Here is a 20,582-nt window from a genome sequence, read left to right on the forward strand (position 1 = left end):
AATTCTGCCAGTCTAACAATTTTGGTTTTTATATCCAAATTTAGCAGATCGTTCCTCGGCGTGGCACGAACAAACCCAAAGTGGCAACTTCATACGAATTAGCCAGATTTATTGGGGACATATCGGGGAACACAACACAAGCAAAGCATTCACGACAGTTATAATTAATCTATAACCCGTTCTTAACGAGGGAACTACGGATTGAGGGGTTTCGAAGGGGACCCTAGCGAGATAAACCTTAGACAACATGCAGACAAGATATGGACAGCATGCAGACAACACACAGAGTACTTGGTGATGCTTCATGGACGAGAGGAAAAGTGTCGAAGGAACGAATGTTGCTCGTGACAAGCTGATGTCCACGGATTCAAGCACCCAAGCACAAACATGCAGCATGGCAAGATGGCGGCGTCGTCCATTTGTCGCAGCCCTCACACACGCAGCCTCGGCACGTTCAGACCCCGCGAGGTCGACTGCACCAGAGCAAAAGATCCACGGTGGTATGCTCCAGCTGGCTTTTCACAAGGTCCAGCATACAAGTCCAGGCCTGGCCTGTTCACCAGACAAGGCCAAATCGAGGTGTTAGGCTCCGCAGGCTGGGTCTGTGGCCAAGGAGGCACCGCCGGCCAAAACCACTCCTCCACAAAGTCGATCGCCCGACTCGACGTGCAGGCGGCCTCTCCCACTGCCAAAATGGCAGACTCGACATGCAGGCAGTTTCTCTTACTGCCAAATGGCAGACTCAGTTTCCCTCTCGACTCTCGGCCAACTGCAGTTTCACTTCCCTCTCTAGGCCACTCCCCTCTCAGAGCGCTGGGCGGAGTCTCCTTCGGAGAGGGGAACGAAGAAGAAAAACCTCTCGGTCCACCACCACTGCACGAACAATAAACAGCCTCTTACATCTCCCGACACACATGTAACGTCCATTTACCGAACAACCTGGCTAAACATGCATTTATTGGGGGATCTGGGCTAATCCTATATTTAATAACACACTAAGGGCCATTACCGCAACAGTATACCCCAAAGGAACCTCCATGCCAAATATCAGCATCCTATTACACACATTAAATGAATGGCAAGCTTCAAAATAACTTGCACCAAAAAACTTTAACGTTGATGTGCTACAAAAAAGTTAAGTTCAAAACAGGTCAAGAATTTGATAAATTTAAAATCATTTTTTTTAATTTCAACTTCACCACATCAATAATATACCCCAAAGGAACCTCCATGCCAAATATCAGCATCCTAGTACACATATTAAATGAATGGCAAGCTTCAAAATAACTTGCACCAAAAACTTTAACATTTTCACGCTGACGCTCATGCCGGGGGTATCGCTATAGCTCTCTGTTCTTCGAACAGGCGAGCTAAAAAAAACCAAGGAATTTTGTGTTATGGACAAAGCCTACACCGACTGATGTCAAAAAAAAATTAAGGAAAAGAAAACACAGGCATTCTTTAGGTTACACAAAACTCGACAAGCGTAAACTCAACTTTGTGCAAGCACCTATTAAAATAAAAACGAGATTCATCAATTCTTTACATACAGTACGACTCGTCTATCGGACCCCCTGTATACCTTAAACTTGCCTTTTTGCCTCCGATTCCCAAGTCCATACTGAAAACAGAACCCTCCATGTTCCACAAAGCCATGGCACCAGGGTTTCACTGTGGGGCAGTGACGTCACTCATGGCACTTATTTAATGTGGATCCTAAGAGGAAGCCCAGTCACCGAATATGAGGCAGAGGTTCCAGCTACCGAGCTGTCTGACGTGGAAACGTGAAAGCAAAGAAATGAGTGCAAAAGGATAGAATGGAAGATGCAGGAAAGAATAAATGAATCAGCAAAGTGTGAAGGAAGGAACACGAGCGCAAATAGAATGACAGACACAAAGAGGAGACGACGAGATGAGACGCCTTCATGCGAATAAAAAATAAATTTTTGTTAAAAAAAAAAAACACCCCAAACAGAGTTTGTAACCCCCTCAACCTGCAAAGCTTCCACTACCTCACCACGACCTTTCCTTTTTCTTCAGAGGTTCTACACGCATCAATTTCTGGATCGTCGGCCCATCCTTCAGACTTCCTCTCCCTTGGTATTAGTACTGTACATGTAAAATTAATTATCTAATCCTTTTCTTTTCAGATTTTACTCTGAAATTCAACTTGCATGAAGGTCGCAGGAACGGAACACTTATGCAAGTCGAAAACTCTGTAGGTGTCAATTTACCTCGACCACAAAACAGGAAGTATAGGGAGGTGCTGCTTTATTCAGAATTACAATTGCAAATGAAGATTAAAATGCACAACCTCAAAATTCTAGGTACATAAAATGAGAGCATTCAAGCAAGTTCTGTACATAGTATTTACAATGTCACAGTTGTGGGAGAAGGTGAAATCAACCTTTCTAATTCACCCTTCCCCTAACCAACCCCCAACCCCAGCAACTTATAACAACTGCTGTGCCAGGTCCTTAACCACTTGAGACTGCAAGGGGGTAATCGTGCTGATCTTCATGAACTTGCTACTCGTGTACTTGTTCTTCACAGCCTAAAAGAGAAGGAAGGAAAGCCAGATATATAACCAAACGATTACAAAAGGGCAAGGGTATGTACCAAATAAATATAAATAAAAACCCAGGGCCATGACAGCAACTCACCTGGTATTTGCAGAGGCCATCATTCACCTTGACAAGGTTTTTGGCAATATGTTGCATCACTAATTGCACGTCAACCTCAGCATAACCTGTGTAGGCCTGAAGCATAACAGTCTATAATAGGACAATAGAGGAGGAGAGAGAGGACAGAAGAAGAGAAAAGAAAGTAATAATAAATAAAAAGTATATATATATATATATATATATATTTACAGCAAAAACCCAAACTTTCAAGTGCAGTGCATTTATATAGGTATATAGATATACATGTACCCATTCCAATCCATCCAGGATTTTCTGAGATAAGCAGAGTGCAGCAGCTGCCACTTGGGAGGGATAAAAGTGAACCATGTCATAATCGATGAGGGTCAATTCCATCAGGTACTTGGCTAAAGTGTGCTGCTCAGCATCGGCCTGGAAAGAAAAACAATTTCAAAGCGCAAGTTTTGGACAAAGCAGAAAATACTATTGGTCACTTGCAACCATGAGTGCTTAGTTGCCTTGTATTGTCAAGAAACTTAAAACAATATATATATATATACACACACACACACACCACACACACCCACACACACACACACACACGTAGAGGAAAAAAGAAAAATCACAAATCATGCAAAATTAAACAAGAAAAGCTTGTACAGGTCAACAATAAATAAATAATTAAATTTAAATAAACAAGATAGGCAAACCAGGCACATTAGCTTCTGCTGTGGACACGTGACATCAAATTCACCGATAAAATGACCATGTGACGTATACCAGGCTTGAGTTGACGAGTCGATGAAAGTACATTTTTGAGACCGATAAGTGAACAGAGTGATAACACCAATTGGAACTTCTAATCCAGTGATTGCATGTGATGCAAGTTGTGTGGACGTTTCAAAGAGTGATCATGGACGAGGAAGGTCAATTATATGCATGAGCAAGTCAAAGAAATTTTAGGTGTTGGCAATAAAAAAAAAATACCAAAGAGGGACGTATTCAAATGAGAGAGAGCAAATGGTGCATTTGAGTTATCAGAAGGAACCCAAACAAGCAAAGACAGTGACGGAGGAACATGAACACTATTTGAGTTTCAACTGCTATGCTAACCTCAATACAAGAGGTATGGACATTCAACACAAGCACGTGGAGACCTCAAACCAACAAGAGTAAGAAATCTTTTGCAATGCATGTCCCCGACCCACCACAATGAATGTTCGGGAGATTAAAACAAGCTTGCATTCAACACAGGCTCGAGCCAATATTAGCACAGGCTCATAGATAGGTGATTATACCTGTAAAATTTCTCCTCGATCTGTTCAGCAGTTGATTTTTGAAGGTTTTTATGTTAAAAATAAAATAAAATAAAAATATATGGCTGCCAAACCATGTGACCGACATCAATTCCACCAATTGTGGGCGATACCAATGATCCTAAATGCCATGGTTTCGACAGCGTGAAGCCGAGAAAGGTGAGAGCAGTACTCCATCAGGCTCCGGATGAAAGCTTCGTTTGTGGTCAGGAGCTCAGGTGTGCCAAGGAAGGACTTTGCACGATGGAGGATGCCCAGTCGGCGACTAGCTTTGGAGGCCAACTTAGAAATGTGGCTTTCCCAGGAAAGATCATGGCAGATAGTGAGACCCAGAAGCTTGAATGAAAGACCTTCTCCAAAAGGATTGTTGAGAAAGTAGATGGGGTGGGGGTCCAGACGGTTCTTTCGGAGAGACAGAGTGAGTGAGATTTGTCCGGATTGAAAGACATGTTGCACATGTTGGACCAGCTTGTGATTTTATCCAGATCGACAGAGAGCGAAGAAGCTACCGCTTGGCAATCTGAGGGATGACAGATGGTGCAGCAGAGGGTGGAGTCATCAGCAAAGAGATAGAGGATTTTCCAGAGTCAGAGAGATCAATGATGAAAAGCAGAACAACAGGGCCCAGAACGCTGCCTTGAGGAACTCCAGCCGAGACAGGAAGAGGGAATGAGAGAACTCCATTGAGGGCCACATGTTGGCTGCGACAGGAGAGGAAGTCTACGAGCTTACGAGTGATGTCGTCCTTGGATACCATAGGAAGAGTTTGGTGAGCAGGGCAGGGTGCCAGACCATATCGAAGGCACATGCTATGTCTAGGGATATGGCTCTGATGTCATGTCCGGCATTGAGGATCTCCATCCATTGTTGGGAGAGCAGAAGCAGCAAGTCCAGGATAGAGTGACCTTGTCTGAATCCACATTGATGATCAGAAATCAAGCCATTGAAGAAGAGGAAGTATTTAATGTCTGAAGCGATGGATTCCATAACCTTGCAGATGATTGGGAGAAGGCTGATTGGTCGGTCGTTGCAGGGATCTGTTTTTATCACCTTTTTTTGCAGGGCAGTGACGTTTGCCGATTTTCAAGCAGTTGGCAGATGACCTTGAGCAAATGAGAGGGTGAATAGAACAGAGGGTGAGCAAGAGCAGAGGAGCTGGTTTTTAGTACACGTGGGCCGATGCCGTCTGGACCAGTTGCAGACTCTGAGTCGAGGTTTGACAGCAAGCTCTCCACCTCGTCAGGGGGGGGGGGGAAAGGACCGTCCCTGAACAGCTGGGTGCGACTGGGTAAGGTGGGTCAGAAAGCGATGGGTTCAGGACACAATTTATTAGCAAATACAGAGTTTAGGCATTCAACCTTTTCACGTGGTGTCAGCTGTGCAGCCATTTGAGGTTAGGAAGGGAACATACATCAGAAACAGATTTAACTAAATGGCACCATCATTGGAGGAGGGAGACAGGTTTGAGAGTTCAGACTTGAGATTAGAAAGATGTTTTCTGGCTCTGAGGACACACACACAGCTTTGTAGAAGGAACTGAGATTACCTTCAGTTGGATTAGCCTTACATGATGTGAAGGCAAGTTGTTTCAGGACAACTGCCTCACCACACGCTACAGTGTACCATGGGCAGAAGGAAGGGTAGGACAACTGAAGATGAGATGGGATAAATCTGTGCATGGGAGAGAGCAAGTTTCTATGAAAGAATTCCCAGAACGAGTTGATGTTGGAGAAAGTAGAGATGGGAGACCAGTCGAGAAGTCCCTTCCAGTTGGCCTGAGTGAAATGCCAGAATCGACGGCGCCGAGGATGTTCTCCAATGACAGAAAGAGGTCTACTTTGACATGCATGTGGTCAGATGAACCAAATGGAGTGGAGGAACAGCAGATATTTTCAGGGAAATTTGTCAAAATCAGATCCAGAAGAGATGGAATATGGTTGGTTGAGATCCCGGTCAGGAAGTTGACAGATTGTGTCAGTCCCATTGAGTCACAGAAGTCTTTCACTGAAGTGCCATTGCAGGTGAGAGGTACCCACACCCAGCCAACTAGAATGACAGTCGAAGTCACCACATATGAGAAAGAGAATAGAAGTTGGTCCACGTTTTATTTATATTTTATTTATTGAGCAATACAGTCGTTGATGAAGAGAGCAGCTCAGCCATCAGGACAAGGCTCAGGTCTGTCATTACCGAGGAGTAACCAGGGAGAGATATTAGGGAGTCAGAGACGTCAAGGAAGAAAGTTTGTTACGCAGATTGTGTCTGGTTTGTCGGTGACAATCTGTATGGAAAGATCCGTCAGGGTGAGCGAAGGCCCCAGATGTTTGAGGTTCACAATGTTAAGGAAAAGGGAGGGAGGAGGTTTTGGGTGCAGGGGAGGGGAGGTAAGGAGAGTTATTGATAGTGTGGGGGATTGCAGAAGAGCTTGGGGAGAGGTCCAGATGAAGAGGAGAAAAGGCTCAGTGGTGATGGGTAGAGATCCAGTGGGGAGTAGGAGAGGGGGCAGAGGGCAATTAAAGATTGGAGAAGGTGGAGTGATGATATGGAAGAGAGAGGGTGGAGGAAGGAGGCAACTTTTAGAAGGGAGCATGAGTGGGAAGATTGGAGGGAGAAGGGTGAGAGGTGAGAGTTGAGGGAAGAGTTTTTGAGAAAGGTGAGAGGGAAGCATGTGAAGATCGAGAGTGAGAGATATCAGTTAGGTAAGGATGGAGCCAACAGATGTTAGAACAACAGAGGAGGAACTGATACTAAAGCAGAGGTAAGATGAGGGGCAAGAACAGAGGGGTAAGGAGAGGGGATAACAGGTGAGTGGTTAGGGAGGTGGTAGATTTAAGGGGGTGGGGTGAATTGGCACTGAAGTGGGGGGGGGGAGGAAAGGGGGAAAAATGATTAAAAAAAAAAAAAAAGACTTCAGACACTTGGAACTGTTACAAGCAGGTAACCTGCTCCATAGAATTTAGGGTTCGATTCTTGGTTCTGATGGAGGAATCTTCCAACTGAGTAATCTTGGGGGGGGGGGGGGGTTACAAGAAATATGAAAGCAATCGGTTCAGTGGAAGAAGCAGAAATCGATTTTGACTGAAATCGAACACTGATTTGGTCACAACGCCAGCACGCGGCCATTCCGCTTCGATCCACTCATGTTGGGGCTGGCCAATGTGAAAGTACGCGTCGGTCTTGATTTGACCTAAAATTTGTACAAGCTCCACAACGATCCTTTTATCAATGTACAGGACTTCAAAAATAAGTTTTCCTTCAAATAGTCAGTCATACCTTAGCTGCCATGGTTGCACGGCGGAGGAAGTGAAGGGGAAGTGGACGGCCGAGGTTGAAATCCAGTTCCTTCAGCATGACGACTTCCATCTTGCGGATCTGGCATTTTTGGAAGGCGCTGTCCGTGATGTACACAAAGTCTTCGATCGTCGGTGCATACATTTCCTCATACTTGGAAGCAATAAACATGCCTGTGACCCCAACAAGCTGCAGTTCTTTCGCCAAGACTCGGTGCTTCTGCAGGGTTGTAGGCATGGAGAAAAACCTTCCAAGTATGACATTCTTCCATCAGGATAAAAACAACGAAAATTAAAACGCAAGCAACAAGGCTTTGAACTCTTCGAGTTTGAAATTGACAAATACATTTTTTTTTTTTTGCACACAAGCCAAAATAAAGCATGTTACCGACATAAAGCTGTGCCGACGCCGATCCCCTCTATCAGCACACTGGTACTCAATTTGCTGACCTCAGAAGGACGACAGGCCGAGTCAACCCCACCTGGTATTAATTCAGCAGCCGATGGGGCTCAAACTCAGGACCCTCGGATCTTAAGCCAGCCACACGAACCACTAAGCCAACACGAGGCTTGAGAACAGGTGCTGAGCAAGCAAAAGGAACTAGACCACAGCACCGATTTAAACAAACAATACATATAGTAGAGACCACAGACCTGCGTGATGTGAGAAACAAGGTTTGTGCTTCAGCCTCATTGCAAGTCTCCAATAACGGCAAGCTTTGGATACAACAAAAATAAATGAGACATGTGATGCTGGAATAACCAAGTTACATGTGGGCTCTCCAACTGAAGAGAAACCGACAACGATGAAACTAGATGGGCTGCGTTTATTACACTTACAGCCGTTTGTTCACCACCCCATGGTATTCCGGTTACGGTCACAAACCAATAAAACACCTTAACCAGCACAACCCAGTGTCGAACCACAAATTTACGTGGCCAATCGTGTCAAAACAGCTCGTCATCTACAGAGGACAGTGGGGTCACCCAGATGGCACATCAGGCTGTAAACAATCCTGAGAACGGAGGAATGATGTCTGAACCATGGCAATCAAGCACAATGGCAACAACTGGACCACTGGTACGTACAACTACCACCAGTCTCAACGGCGATCATCCTCTGATACAACCCAACTGGTGCTCGTGGACAGACGGTGCCACTCGGACTGGCAAAATCCTCTTAAAGTTTCACTCCGAATGGTCTGAGACCACAAGGAAACACGAGATAACTCTCCATCCGCACAGTCGAGTCAAGAGGGTCCGTCCACACTTGCGTCCCAGATTGAAAATCTCAACACTGACCAATCGCACAAAATGGCTTCCTCCTTGTCACACCATTTTACAGTGCTGCGCATTCGAAGTGCAGACAAGGTCAATAGTGCCCCCTTTGTGTCATGAATAATTGTAACATCTGGTCCAAACAGGAAAAAAAAAATAAACCCTTCACAAACACAGGAGTGGAACAAAATAAATATATTTTAAAAACAACAAGATGAGTTACGCACCTTGAACACACAAGGATTATTCCACACATGGCCACAATGGGGAAACCAGTAGAGAGCTATAGACAAAGCAAAGACATTTAAGCTTGAATAACGACTTGCAATAATGGAGTACGATCAGTTTTCAGCTGGCTTTGCTGTATGACCGTCCCAGAAGTCAGATGTGACCATAGATTCATTTAAACACTCAGGGGACTGAGATTTGTAAGGATTGCAAGACGAGCGAAGGATCCATCCTAAAAAACATGTTAATTTCCACAAAATTGGTGCATGTATCACGGGGTGTAACACCCCCTACCAACCTAACCGAGCAGGGCTATATGATGCACACTGAGCAAAATAATTGGTGGGGGGGGGGGGTCCTCCCTGAGCATGAACAACTGGGACTTTTTTTTTTTAAATCACCCAAAACCTTGGAGCATACCTCGAGTACAACCACCAGTTTCACACTCATTCCATCCAGTAGTTTAGGAGTGCATCAAAGTCCGACAAAATGACATTTCGAATAGCATGTTCCAATTAATCGATTCCACATCAAAGTGACACAGGGAACTAGAGGACAATTGTCATCGACAGAAAGAAGTTTCCAGAGCATCAGAAGTCATTAATGTAGATTTGGAACAGACAGCAAAAAATAAATAAATAAATAAATGCCGACAGACAGAGCTGCCGAAGTGGAAGAAATCAGAAAACTACGCATCAAGACAAAAATGTATGCCTTGGAAGTCAGTTGTTAGCTCAAGGATTAAGGTGGTTGGCACAAGATATTTGGGTCCTGAGATCGAGCCCCCATCGTGCTGTTGAACACCACCAGGGTGGTTTGACTCGGCCGATCATCCATCAAAGGTCAGTAAAATGAAGACTGTACCAGCATAATTGGAAGAATGAGCAATTCAAGTATCGTGTCTCTGTGGGACGATGTGTCCAGGATAACCAACTCAGCAGCCCTATGCATCTTAAGATGTGAAAGAAGTGTTTTTTTTTTTCTTCGACGGCGAAGGCAGTGAGCTTGGCAAGTCGTGCATGATACAATACTGTCGAATGCCTGAGATGTGCAGTATCCAAACTGGTGGTCAGAGATTTGACAGTTGGCAGAGAAGAAAATAAAGGGGGGGGGGACTAACAGCAGTGATAGATTCCACAACTACTTCCAATTGAAAGCAAGCCTATAGTGGATTAAATTAATAAACAGAACGTTCAAGTAGTCTACTGTACCAACTGTCATATCAAGCAAGCTGCTGACGTTAATGCCTAAAGCTCGAGTTTGTCAGTGCTTCCCATAGCAGTTTGCACAACCTCAATTAACACAGATTTCATCCAAAATTCTATCTTGGCCACTGAGGAAACCGACACGAGCAAGACTAACTTTTCATTTGATTGGCCTGGAGATGCAAGGTTTAATTTTTTTTTTTTCCTTCATTAATATTAACCCTTTTTAATAAGAGTGATATTGGCAGACGGTACTACAAGGCAGCCCAAGGAGAAAAACTGGAGAGAAAGCAGACAAAGGAAGAGGCAACAAGAGAATTTGACAACATGGACACTGATGCCATGTGACCGCATCACTAATGGAAAGTGGAAGTTGGACAGAACTTTGACCTTCTCTGGTGTGTTGGAGAGGGGGGCGCAGGGGGGGGGGGTGAAGGAGTCAAGGAGGTAGTGAGCAAATGGGGATCAAGGATGAATGGGTTGGGTACATGAGATTTGGAGAGAGATTTCAGACATCTAGCATCATCTTGAGTAGGGTTTGAGGGAGGCTGCTTGGTGAGCAACGGTATGGAAGGAGAGCAAACACCACAGATAGACTTGACAAGTGGCCACAACAAAGTGAGGAAGGATCCTGGTTGGAGGTCACCCGTTACAGGCAAGTTCTTTTGGTTGTTCCTACAAGCACACACACTTTAGTCTGAAAAACAACAGCGCAATACCAAAAGAAGCGTCAGACAATGTGGCAATGGCAGCCCTCCCAAGAAAGGAATCAATCCACAAATAGGATTCTGGCTGTCACAACATCATAGGTTTTCTCCCTGGGAGTCAAGCTTGCAAGTCACCCCATGTGGGATTATATACAAATATTTCCATACCTCTAGCCTGATAATGCAAATAGCAACTGTTAGCCAGAAACATTGCAGGAAGTACTGGTACCATAGCTACACAAGTTGTGATATTTATACATGGTGAAAGAATCACTGTTGAAGGCAACTAATGTAACTACCTGCAGGAAGCGGTCAATTACAGCAACAGCCATGTAGAGAGTTTCCTGAAGGAGCCGGAACTTGAAGTGGACCTGAATAAGCCAATCCACAAGGATAGCTCTCATGCGACGCGTCACTAATTGGCCAGCAAGATAATCAGGCTTGATGGACTGTTCCATCTGTGGTGAGATATAAACCAATTACACCTGGTCATTTCTTTGAACAAACAAAGATCCATGGAGAAAATAAAATAAAAAGTTGTATTGAGCATGGTCCACGGAATCACAAAAGGTCAGGTCAGGTCAGGTATGGGAGTATGCGCCAGAGCAACGCATCACTCCAGGAGCTCACGTCTGGCCATCCCAATCTCCTGATACTCCAGGAAGGCAGTGTGGAAAGTCCAGTTCACAAAAACTTAACAGGTTTAAAATAATAATAACAATAATAAACCGGTCAATGCAAATCTGACCTCAAGTTGCCTCATGTACTTGTAGATGTCCTTCACATACTCGCTGCACAATTGTGGATCAACACAGTCGGCATCAATGTCTTCCAAATGCAGATCAAACTCAGAAAATGCCTGGCAAAGTGCAGCTTCTTTGGCAGCAATTACCATGGGTGGAGGAGGAAAAGGTGGAGGAGGAGAAGGTGGAATCTGTGAAGTGGGAGAAATAAATAAATAAATTTCTAACACCCACAAAACGAGCTAAAAGAGAAAGACCACGTTCGCTGCAAAGCCAAACAAGCATTTTAAGCTCTTCCACCCAATTCTGGAACCATTTCCCTATAATCCACATTTTTAGCAATCATTTCATTCAAACCTTGTAGAGATAGCCAATTTATACAAACAATAAAATAGGGACTTGCAGGAGATATGGGCAGTGTCGGCGGAGGAGGGTTGGAGCCATTGACAGGTATTGATGTGGATTGGGAACGAGTCTTGGGAACCCTCTTTGCTTGCTGTGGTTTTAAATCCTGCAAGATAAAAAAAAAATATATATATATAAAAAAAACATAAAATAAAGGAGCTTTTTATTCTGGTGTTGGTGAAAAGCTCAAAATGGGAGGTTATATCGAGCAGAAAAGAACACTTTCAGGAACAATCGAGGAAACAGTCCGTCACCGATACACTGCCAGAGTTTTTTTGTTTTTTAAGAATTCACCCTTCGGTTTGAATTAATTTGAAGCAACTTTTACTAATTTTTCTTCTCTGAGGAGCATTTGTGGTATGGGGGGGGGGGAAGAGAGCATTAGTATATAGCTGTTTGAGCAACCAAACCAAATTGGGTTTCTGCTTCAAGACAAGACTGTTGGTGTGTCCAAATGGGAAGTATTGTTCTGCCAAAACAATCACCAACCTATTACAATTTTGAATAATCTGCAACCCACTGATTTACCAAGCACCAAGCCTGTATTTCAACCTTTGAGACAGTTGTCAAGGTGGCAATTTTGAAATAGCCATTCATAACTGCAAACTTAGGTATTGGAGTTTAGGTGCAGACATGAGTCAGTTCAAATAGATGTAGTTTGATACCAGGCCAGCCACATCCTTTTTCAACAGAGAACCTAGTGCTGTCCAAGATACACAACACTTCAACGTAGGGCCTGTTTTTTTGGTTTTTTTTTTTCTTCTTCGAAAAGGTAATCGAACAGTTCAGACATTGGCATCTGGTTAACTTTTTCGGCTCTTCCACCCAATTCCGAAAATACTTGCAAGGAAAAACAAACAAACTTAAAAAAAAAAAAAAAAAAAAAAAAAAAAAAAAAAAATATCTTCAGCCACTTTTGTGAAACCTTGAAATAAAAATAATTCAGAATTTTTTTAAATCAAATGTTGTAATCTTAGCCAATAATGCACATTTTGGGGGAAACGAGAATAAGATCAAATAAAATAAAATTGGGGGCAATAACCCTGGATAAGATAACCAGTTTTTTGTGTATTTTTTTTTTTTTATGCCGTGAACAAACTTTGGGACATCACGTTTTATCAGAATCATTTTGTTTCGGAGAAGCTGCAAGTGTTTACGGACGGATGACGCGTGAAAATAAAGGCAATAATTGAACCAGCACCCACAATGGCACCAACCAGTTAAAACTGCCACTGCAGTACTGAATGTTAACCAATAGTGGGGCAACTTAGCATAACAATTGTGCATTTTGTGAGGAAAGCACCAAATTTGGCACACGAGTAGCCTATCATATTATGAACAGATTTGGATATTGGGCCATCTCAAAATTTTTGATGGCAATGGAAAATGGCTGCCACAGCCATCAGCGGCTGAATTTGAGATGGCCCAATATCGAAATCTGTTCATTATATGATAGGCTACCAGTGTGCCAAATTTGGTGCTTTCCTCACAAAATGCACAATTGTTATGCTATATTTAGCTAAGTTGTCCCACTACAAGAGACTTTCATCATTGTGACTCAATCATGTTAGTTTGGGGGGTGGGGGTAGGTTCATTGCTCCACAAAGAGCACTAAAAAGTTTGACCATTGCCTCAATCTCCCGAGGAGCTGGTTATGGCTACTCCAACCTCCCGGTCATGTACCAGGTTGGTATGCACAATTTTATCAGAATGGTAAAATATGGCATAAAGCACCGACGGTAGGGCACGCATTAAAAAATTAACTTCAATTGCACAAAAATTAAATAAATAAAAAAGGAAAGAAGACTGGAACAAGTGGAAAAGGAGCCAACACAAACATCAAGCCCGATCACCCAAAATGCTACAAATACAAATGATCTTGTTAGCAGCAGCTGGGATTACCTTGCACGTTTTGTTCCGGATTTCACCAAGTGCAGCACGGGTTGAAACCCCTCTTGTAGTTTGCTTGACCTTTGGACGGAGTCCATACACATTCTCCGAGGGAATGCTCATATTCTGAAACAGAAAACATGAGGAAGTCAAAATGGGTTTTAAATGAGTTGTATTTCTTTGACACAATCTGATAAGGGCACATGGGAAAGAAATTGGAGGGGGGGAGGGCAACAAAAACAATTATTAAAAAAATCAATTCCCGATTCAGTCAAGTACTCTTTGGGAGTATTTAATCAATGCAAACAACCTCAGTGGTATAGTTCGCCGGAGCCATCGTTTTTTCTTGAAATGTTTTTTTTTTTCATCAACCGCTGTCAACGGGTTCACGGGTCGTCTCGTGTGTATGTAACAAGGGTGTTTCACTCATGGTGGTAAAAAAATGAAATGTGTTGAAAATTGTCAGAAGGGGAGTCCCCTTGTTTCTTATGACCCATAAATATTTTAGGCAAATATTTGGTTTGATTCGTCAATATTTACTGGTCGCACAGTTCGACAAGATTCCACATTTCAAGTGAAACTTCGAAAAAAATCAAATGGAGGAGAAGACAAAAAATTGCAACGAACGTTTATTGAACTGAAAATTACCAAACAAACTTATGAAAAAGAAATGCAGAACAATTCTGCAAGTAGAGCAGGGCAATCAAATCGTTGGGCTCAAGGAGCAGGAGGGAACTTTGCGGTCACTCCAGCCTTTGTTCTCTTGACGGTTTTGCGGTCATGATGAACAACTGAGGAGGAACTGCTTCTGCTGCTCGTCTTCGGTTCGGGCTTAGAGTTTTTGTATCAGTGCCACTCCTCTCTCTGCTGCATCATTGGTGACCTGCAGGCCTCGGACGGTGGCTCGAGTTCCTGGATCTTGCAAAACATGTTCCACGTTATGGGTAGTGACCATCCTCCCAGCAAAGACCCCAATGGCCTCTAGTGTTCGCCCTGTTACCAATTTGGAAAGACCGTCAGGGAGAGTGAAGTTCTTCTTTTCAAGTCTCTTGAGTGCTTTCGAGGTTGCTGGACGGCTTAGGTTCTTGACCATGGCCGCCCAGTCATCGGGAGACACTCGTTCGTCGAAGAAGGCTCGGGCCACTCCTTGCTCTGAGAGGTACCAGAGGTGCCTTTGGAGGGCCTTCTCTTCCGTTGACCCGAGTTCTCTATCCACAAACACCTGGAGAATCGCCAAGAACTCCAGGTCATTCTTCGGTGCACAGTTTGGGACAGCTGCCTCATGCCAGAATCTGACGTAAATGAGACTGACGAAACGGGCCAGTCGTCGGACTCCGCGTTTTTCCGAACTCGTCAGCTCCAGTTATTGCAAAAACAGGGCAATCTTCAGGATATAAATTGCCTTTGCCATCCATCTCGCCTGATGGTAGACTCCAGGGGCCCTAAATCGAGGCAGATCTCCGCTCCATCCTCCTAGGTAGACAAGAGAGAGCTGAAAGAGTTCGAGATAGTCCTCTCTTGGGTGGGCTGCATCATGGATGACTCTCCTGAGGAAGTCTATCATCTTCAGCCTTTGTGATTCGCTCCACTCATCCAGGGGTTGTTTGTCGCCGAGGGTACCGGCGGATGTCTTGTCCAAGAAGTCCCATTTTTCTCGGAATTGTTTGAAGAGGGGAATTTCGGAACCTGGGGGAGAGCCGAAGAGGAGTTCATAGGTGTTCTTCAGTACCACCTCGTGAATGTGATGTCGGCATGCCAGCCAAAGAAGAGGTCTTCCAAGGGACTGTACAATTATGGTGCAGGCTCCGCTAATCATGCCACTGTTGGATGCAGTCGTATCAAATGAGAGACCGATGATCTTGTCAGCAATCTGATAAGTGTTCAGCAGCCGAAGAACGGTGGCTGTTACTTCTCTCCCGGTCTAATCAATGGCGATAGGTACTCCAAGAAGCTCTTCGAAGTTGGTCCCAGTAAGCACAACAGCGATCCTCTCCTCTGAGATCCGAGACGTGGCAGCACTTTGAATCAGTTTGCCATCCCAGTGGAGAACAAGGGGAGGCGGATCACAGAAGGCTTCTTGTTCAATGCGCTTTGCTTCAGTTTCTCGGTTTTCTCCTCATGCGATGCACCGTGGAGGCAGAGCAGGAGATCTCCGAGACATCATGCTCCAGGCTTGCGGCTGTAGCAACGAAGGACGCAGCAGCTCGACGACATGAAAGGTTTTCCCAGTCCCAAGTCGTGGTCAGGACTGGGTCATTGGGTTCTTCGACGGCCTTCTTCTCCGTGGGCTTTTTGCAGGAGAACAGCAGCCTTCGAAGTCCTCATCCGACACAGATAATCCAGAACAAACAGAGGATGAATCGGAAGTTTCTTCCAGGGCAACCTTCTTGAACAACTTCTTCACTTCAGCCTCTTGATTCTTCTTCCTAATCTTCCTCTTCTTTATTTCGTCAGCCTTTTTGGCGACAGCGGACGCATGGAGTTTATCGACACTCCCCATTGAACAGGACTGTCTGTCCTCCCTCTGCAGTTCCAGAAAGGCCAAATCTTCTTCTGGGACGTTGGTCTCTGCGATCTTACCGCTTGCGATATCGAAGACATCTTGTAGGTCGCCCTTCCAAACCTCCCTCTTTGTCACGGCGGCAGATGTCTCCCGCTTGGCTTCCTTCTTGAGGCTCACGTACTCGTTGTAAAGGTTCCTGATGTTACGACGGACCACGTGCTCCGCCTTAACAGGGAGGTTCGCTTTCTCCCACACATCGTGCAGCTTGAGAGAGGTGCTCTTGGCCGCCTCCGGGAGGGTCTCCCTCCGCACCTGATGGTAGTGATGGAAGACCAGGAGGACATCTTCCCACGAGGGCAGGCGGCTTCCCAAGAAACCTTGATTCGGTGACTTCTCCAGGAGCCAGAGAAGGTTCTTGCTTCGTGTGGAAGTTATCATCTGAAAAAAAAAACGTCAACACACCATTCAAAAGTGTGCGACCTGTTAACACGGTCCCATTTCGCTAAGATTTTGCATGAAGCACTTTTTATAGGAAAGGTTCAAGGGCAAACCTGTGCTGATAAAATTATTGCACTCCACAAAAAAATGAAACACCCGCCGCAGGGGGCTCACTCACTGTGCGTGCGTGTGTGTGTGTATGTGTATATATACATATATATACACTTCAGAACTGGTCTCCTCTATCCACCTGAGAAAATTAGAAAATCACCCATCACAGCATTACATAAAGGTGTAAAAACACATCCCCTTTACGACAGCTCAATTCGCTCATTTACAATCGGCAAGGTCATGGAATCCATCAGCACAGTTTACATAATAATCGTTCCTCTTCTCCAACAACCTCATCTCATATTCAGACGTGGTCACTCAACCTCAGACATAGCTGCTTCTACTCTCCCAACAATGGTGGAGGCCCTCAATGTTAGACATGAGATCAAGGCAGTCTCTGAACACATCTTGAGCTTTTGATAGTGTGGCATCCTGCGTTGCTCTCCAAACTGTCTGCTTCCGGAATCCAATCATAATAACTAGCATAACCCGCGCTCTGCGCGACATGTTGGGGTGGGTGCGTTTGAGAAAGGAACTGATGCAGAGTATCAGTAGTAATTTTACTTTAATGCAGCAAGTGGAATACGATTTCACTGTTTCAGAACCATTTTATTTGCTTTTTTTGTACCATGCACCTCATATGGTCTGTGAGATAATGTAAGCCGAAGATCACGTTACTCGAGCGCAGAACAAAGTCGAGGATAGCGCGACACGAAACCACAAACTCGGAAATAATATATAAGATAATCATAATAATAATAATAACTAGCCGAAACCCCGTCAGACGGATTCCGTTCCATGAGCCCAACATGACAACCAGTGGTGGCTCTTGTAAGAGCCGGATCCCAGTCGATGTACTCCATGGCCTTACCTAATGAGGCCTACAAAACGTCCTTGTACACGACATTTTTGGTGTACACTACTCCTTGTGAAGAAGTCATGATTTGTGCACGTGTCTACTTTGACGTACAAACACCGTGTCAAAACTTCTCAGGTTACAGTACTGAGAAAAAGTATTGTCCTTCAGGTCACAATATTAATATATAGATAGGACCACATTTGTGGATTTATTTATTTACTTATTTTCAGGAACGTATCCCCTGAAAATAGCAGGGTCCACAATATTACATGTACACCTACAGTCAAAATATAATAGCCTACCTAGCAGGTTACCTCTGTTTACACAGGGATGAAGGGGGAGGTGATGGTGACAGACTCTCACCTCAACCAAGCTTATCAAAAACCTCACCCTGTGTCAACAACATCACTTTCCCCGACTTTTTTTTTTGCACTTTGTTCATCGAGCGTATACCTCTGCCAGGCTGATCAGTTCAAGTTTTGTTTCCCAATGATAGGCCGCATCTGGATTCGGACTTGAACTAAAATTGAATCGCCTTGTTCTCGTCACCGAAACAACTCATCCACCAAGTTTCATCCGAATCCGTCCAAAGTTTTGCGATATTTTGTTCACAAACAAAGGCAGATGGACAGGGGTGAAAACAACCTCAATCTACCTTCGGTGGCAGAGGTTTAATTATTTAAAATTAAAAACAAACAAGGGCAATAACAACCAAAAACAAAGGTATTTACGACGACCGTTGATGGAGAGAGGTACAGTACAGTACGTGCTGTGTGTCAGTTACCACCTGCTGCAGCAGGAAAGCTGATCTGCAATTATATGTGTGAAGTCCAAACCTCAAAGTCACAGCAGGAGTCAATTATTTATTTTTTTTGGTCTCAATGGATAAATACCAGAGGCCATGAACACAGGAATAAATTTCACACCATGTGATCAATCCATTGGAAAGGATTACGATTAGCTCAACAGACTGAAACCATTTTGGTGCGGCTTCAATATTACATCCCTGGGGGAGGTTAAAATTGGTCACGTTCTCCAGCAGAACTAAATCCCAACCAGGGAGACCTGGCAGATCATCTACATTTGTGCAATTTTCGATTTTCCAGGACTTGGACAAGTTTTCCAGGAATTTCAAGGGATTAAGGACTGTGCACAAACCCTTACACTTGCTTGACATTTGCAAGCACAGTCTATATTTTACTACAAGCCTCCATTTTGACAATCTCAATGCTGCCGACGCTGAGCACACAAAGAGAAATTTGATTGGTCAGGTTGATGTAAAATTTGGTCCAAGTATCCAAATTGGTCAACTTCTAAATATAACATCCAATTGAAATAAAGTAGTTCTTTGATTATAGAAAGAGATAGACTGAGTGAACATAATGCTCACACAACGCTTTACAAGTAGGGTACCAAGTCTGCCATAGTGGTCGTGGAAAATGCGAAGGACACACTGATGGGACATGAGGTACTGGTTTGAGAGCAAACCAGCAAGAGTGTAGAACCTTGGCATTAATTTCTTTGTGGGAGTCAAAGTAGCTCTCAATAAAGTTTTCCCTTTTTGGGAACAAATTTGACAATTCCTCGAGAGTTACAATACGTTGAAGCAAATAAGTAAAACAGAAAATGGAAATTGCTGGAGAGCACAGAGGATCTCAATTTTAACGAGCGTGTGCTTTTCAAGATATTGGGAAGGTCAGCAGTCCAGCAAGCTAGATTTAAACTCCACATTTGAAGAATATATGGTACAACTTATTAGGCAGTATCCAAATGTCAAGTTCTTCAAGAACAAGTGTGGCCTCGAGGTATGCACAAACTTCTGAGCAGTCCAGCTTGGTTTGAATCTCAACCCTTGTACAAAATGGTATCCTGGTATCTCACAGGCCTTGTGAGGAATCAATTTGTGTGCCCATTACATCGTTCGGATGGACATTAAAACTCGGCGGCATGTGTACAAGCATTTGCTGGTGGACGTTAAGGATTCATATTATTTGTGAAGAGGAGGCAAGCCATCGCAAACACCATTAACAAAATATAAATTCTTACCCTAAGGCCTAAGTCACATTTGGCATGGCAGCTGTAGAGTCTATAAAATCTACGGTCACGAGCAATTATATGGCGGCCGCAGTATTTCCACGGTCACACAATGTAGCAGTCACATATGTTTTTATTTTTGGGTAGCCGCACGGCGTATTTATAAATTGTGGAGACCGAAAACGTGGGGGTGCCGTACGGTCTTTGATTTGATGTCGCATGGTGACCTTAGGGCGTTCCTGCCGCGGCCATAGAATTTAAGGCAAACGCAAGGTAGCCTCAAGGTGCCCGTAAGGGGGACCGCGGGGGGGGGGGGACCCAAAGGCGAACGTGCGGCCAGACGGACGGTAACGAGTGGGTATATATACCAGTTCTTTTTTTACCGAGATAAAAATATAACAATTCAGAATATACCAGTGTAAATATATATATATATATATATATATATATATATATATATATATATATATATATATATATATATATATATATATATATATATATATATTTAGGGTGTTTCACTCATGGTGGTAAAAAAATGAAATGTGTTGAAAATTGTCAGAAGGGGTGTCCCCTTGTTTCTTATGACCCATAAATATTTTAGGCAAATACTTGGTTTGATTCGTCAATATTTACTGGTCGCACAGTTCGACAAGATTCCACATTTCAAGTGAAACTTCGAAAAAAATCAAATGGAGGAGAAGACAAAAAATTGCAACGAACGTTTATTGAACTGAAAATTAACAAAAACATTTATGAAAAAGAAATGTAGAACAATTATGCAAGAGCAGGGCAATCAAATCGTTGGGCTCAAGGAGCAGGAGGGAACTTAGCAGTCACTCCAGCCTTTGTTCTCTTGACGGTCTTGCGGTCATGATGAACAACTTTGAGGAGGAACTGCTTCTCTTCTGCTGCTCGTCTTCGGTTCGGGCT

At 43.9% G+C, this 20,582-nt stretch overlaps 1 protein-coding gene across 1 annotated transcript in view; it reads right to left on the minus strand.

Moving 5' to 3' along the window:
* Positions 1 to 2,254: 2,254 nt before the first annotated feature.
* CCNB2 (cyclin B2) overlaps positions 2,255 to 20,582 on the minus strand; it is a 30,365-nt gene continuing 12,037 nt past the window's right edge. Inside the window, exons 2-9 of the mRNA XM_085849682.1 lie at positions 13,717 to 13,830; positions 11,815 to 11,920; positions 11,415 to 11,602; positions 10,966 to 11,124; positions 7,232 to 7,468; positions 2,934 to 3,074; positions 2,664 to 2,774; positions 2,255 to 2,554 (exon numbers count right to left, since the gene is read on the minus strand). Of these exons, the coding sequence (XP_085705808.1) occupies positions 2,453 to 2,554; positions 2,664 to 2,774; positions 2,934 to 3,074; positions 7,232 to 7,468; positions 10,966 to 11,124; positions 11,415 to 11,602; positions 11,815 to 11,920; positions 13,717 to 13,830 (1,158 nt within the window). The 3' untranslated portion in view covers positions 2,255 to 2,452. The remainder of the gene's footprint in view (positions 2,555 to 2,663; positions 2,775 to 2,933; positions 3,075 to 7,231; positions 7,469 to 10,965; positions 11,125 to 11,414; positions 11,603 to 11,814; positions 11,921 to 13,716; positions 13,831 to 20,582) is intronic.

This window comes from Eptatretus burgeri, chromosome 12 (assembly GCF_056783735.1).
Source record: "Eptatretus burgeri isolate ZD-2024b chromosome 12, Ebu_testis_v1, whole genome shotgun sequence".
Classification (NCBI taxonomy): domain Eukaryota; kingdom Metazoa; phylum Chordata; class Myxini; order Myxiniformes; family Myxinidae; genus Eptatretus; species Eptatretus burgeri.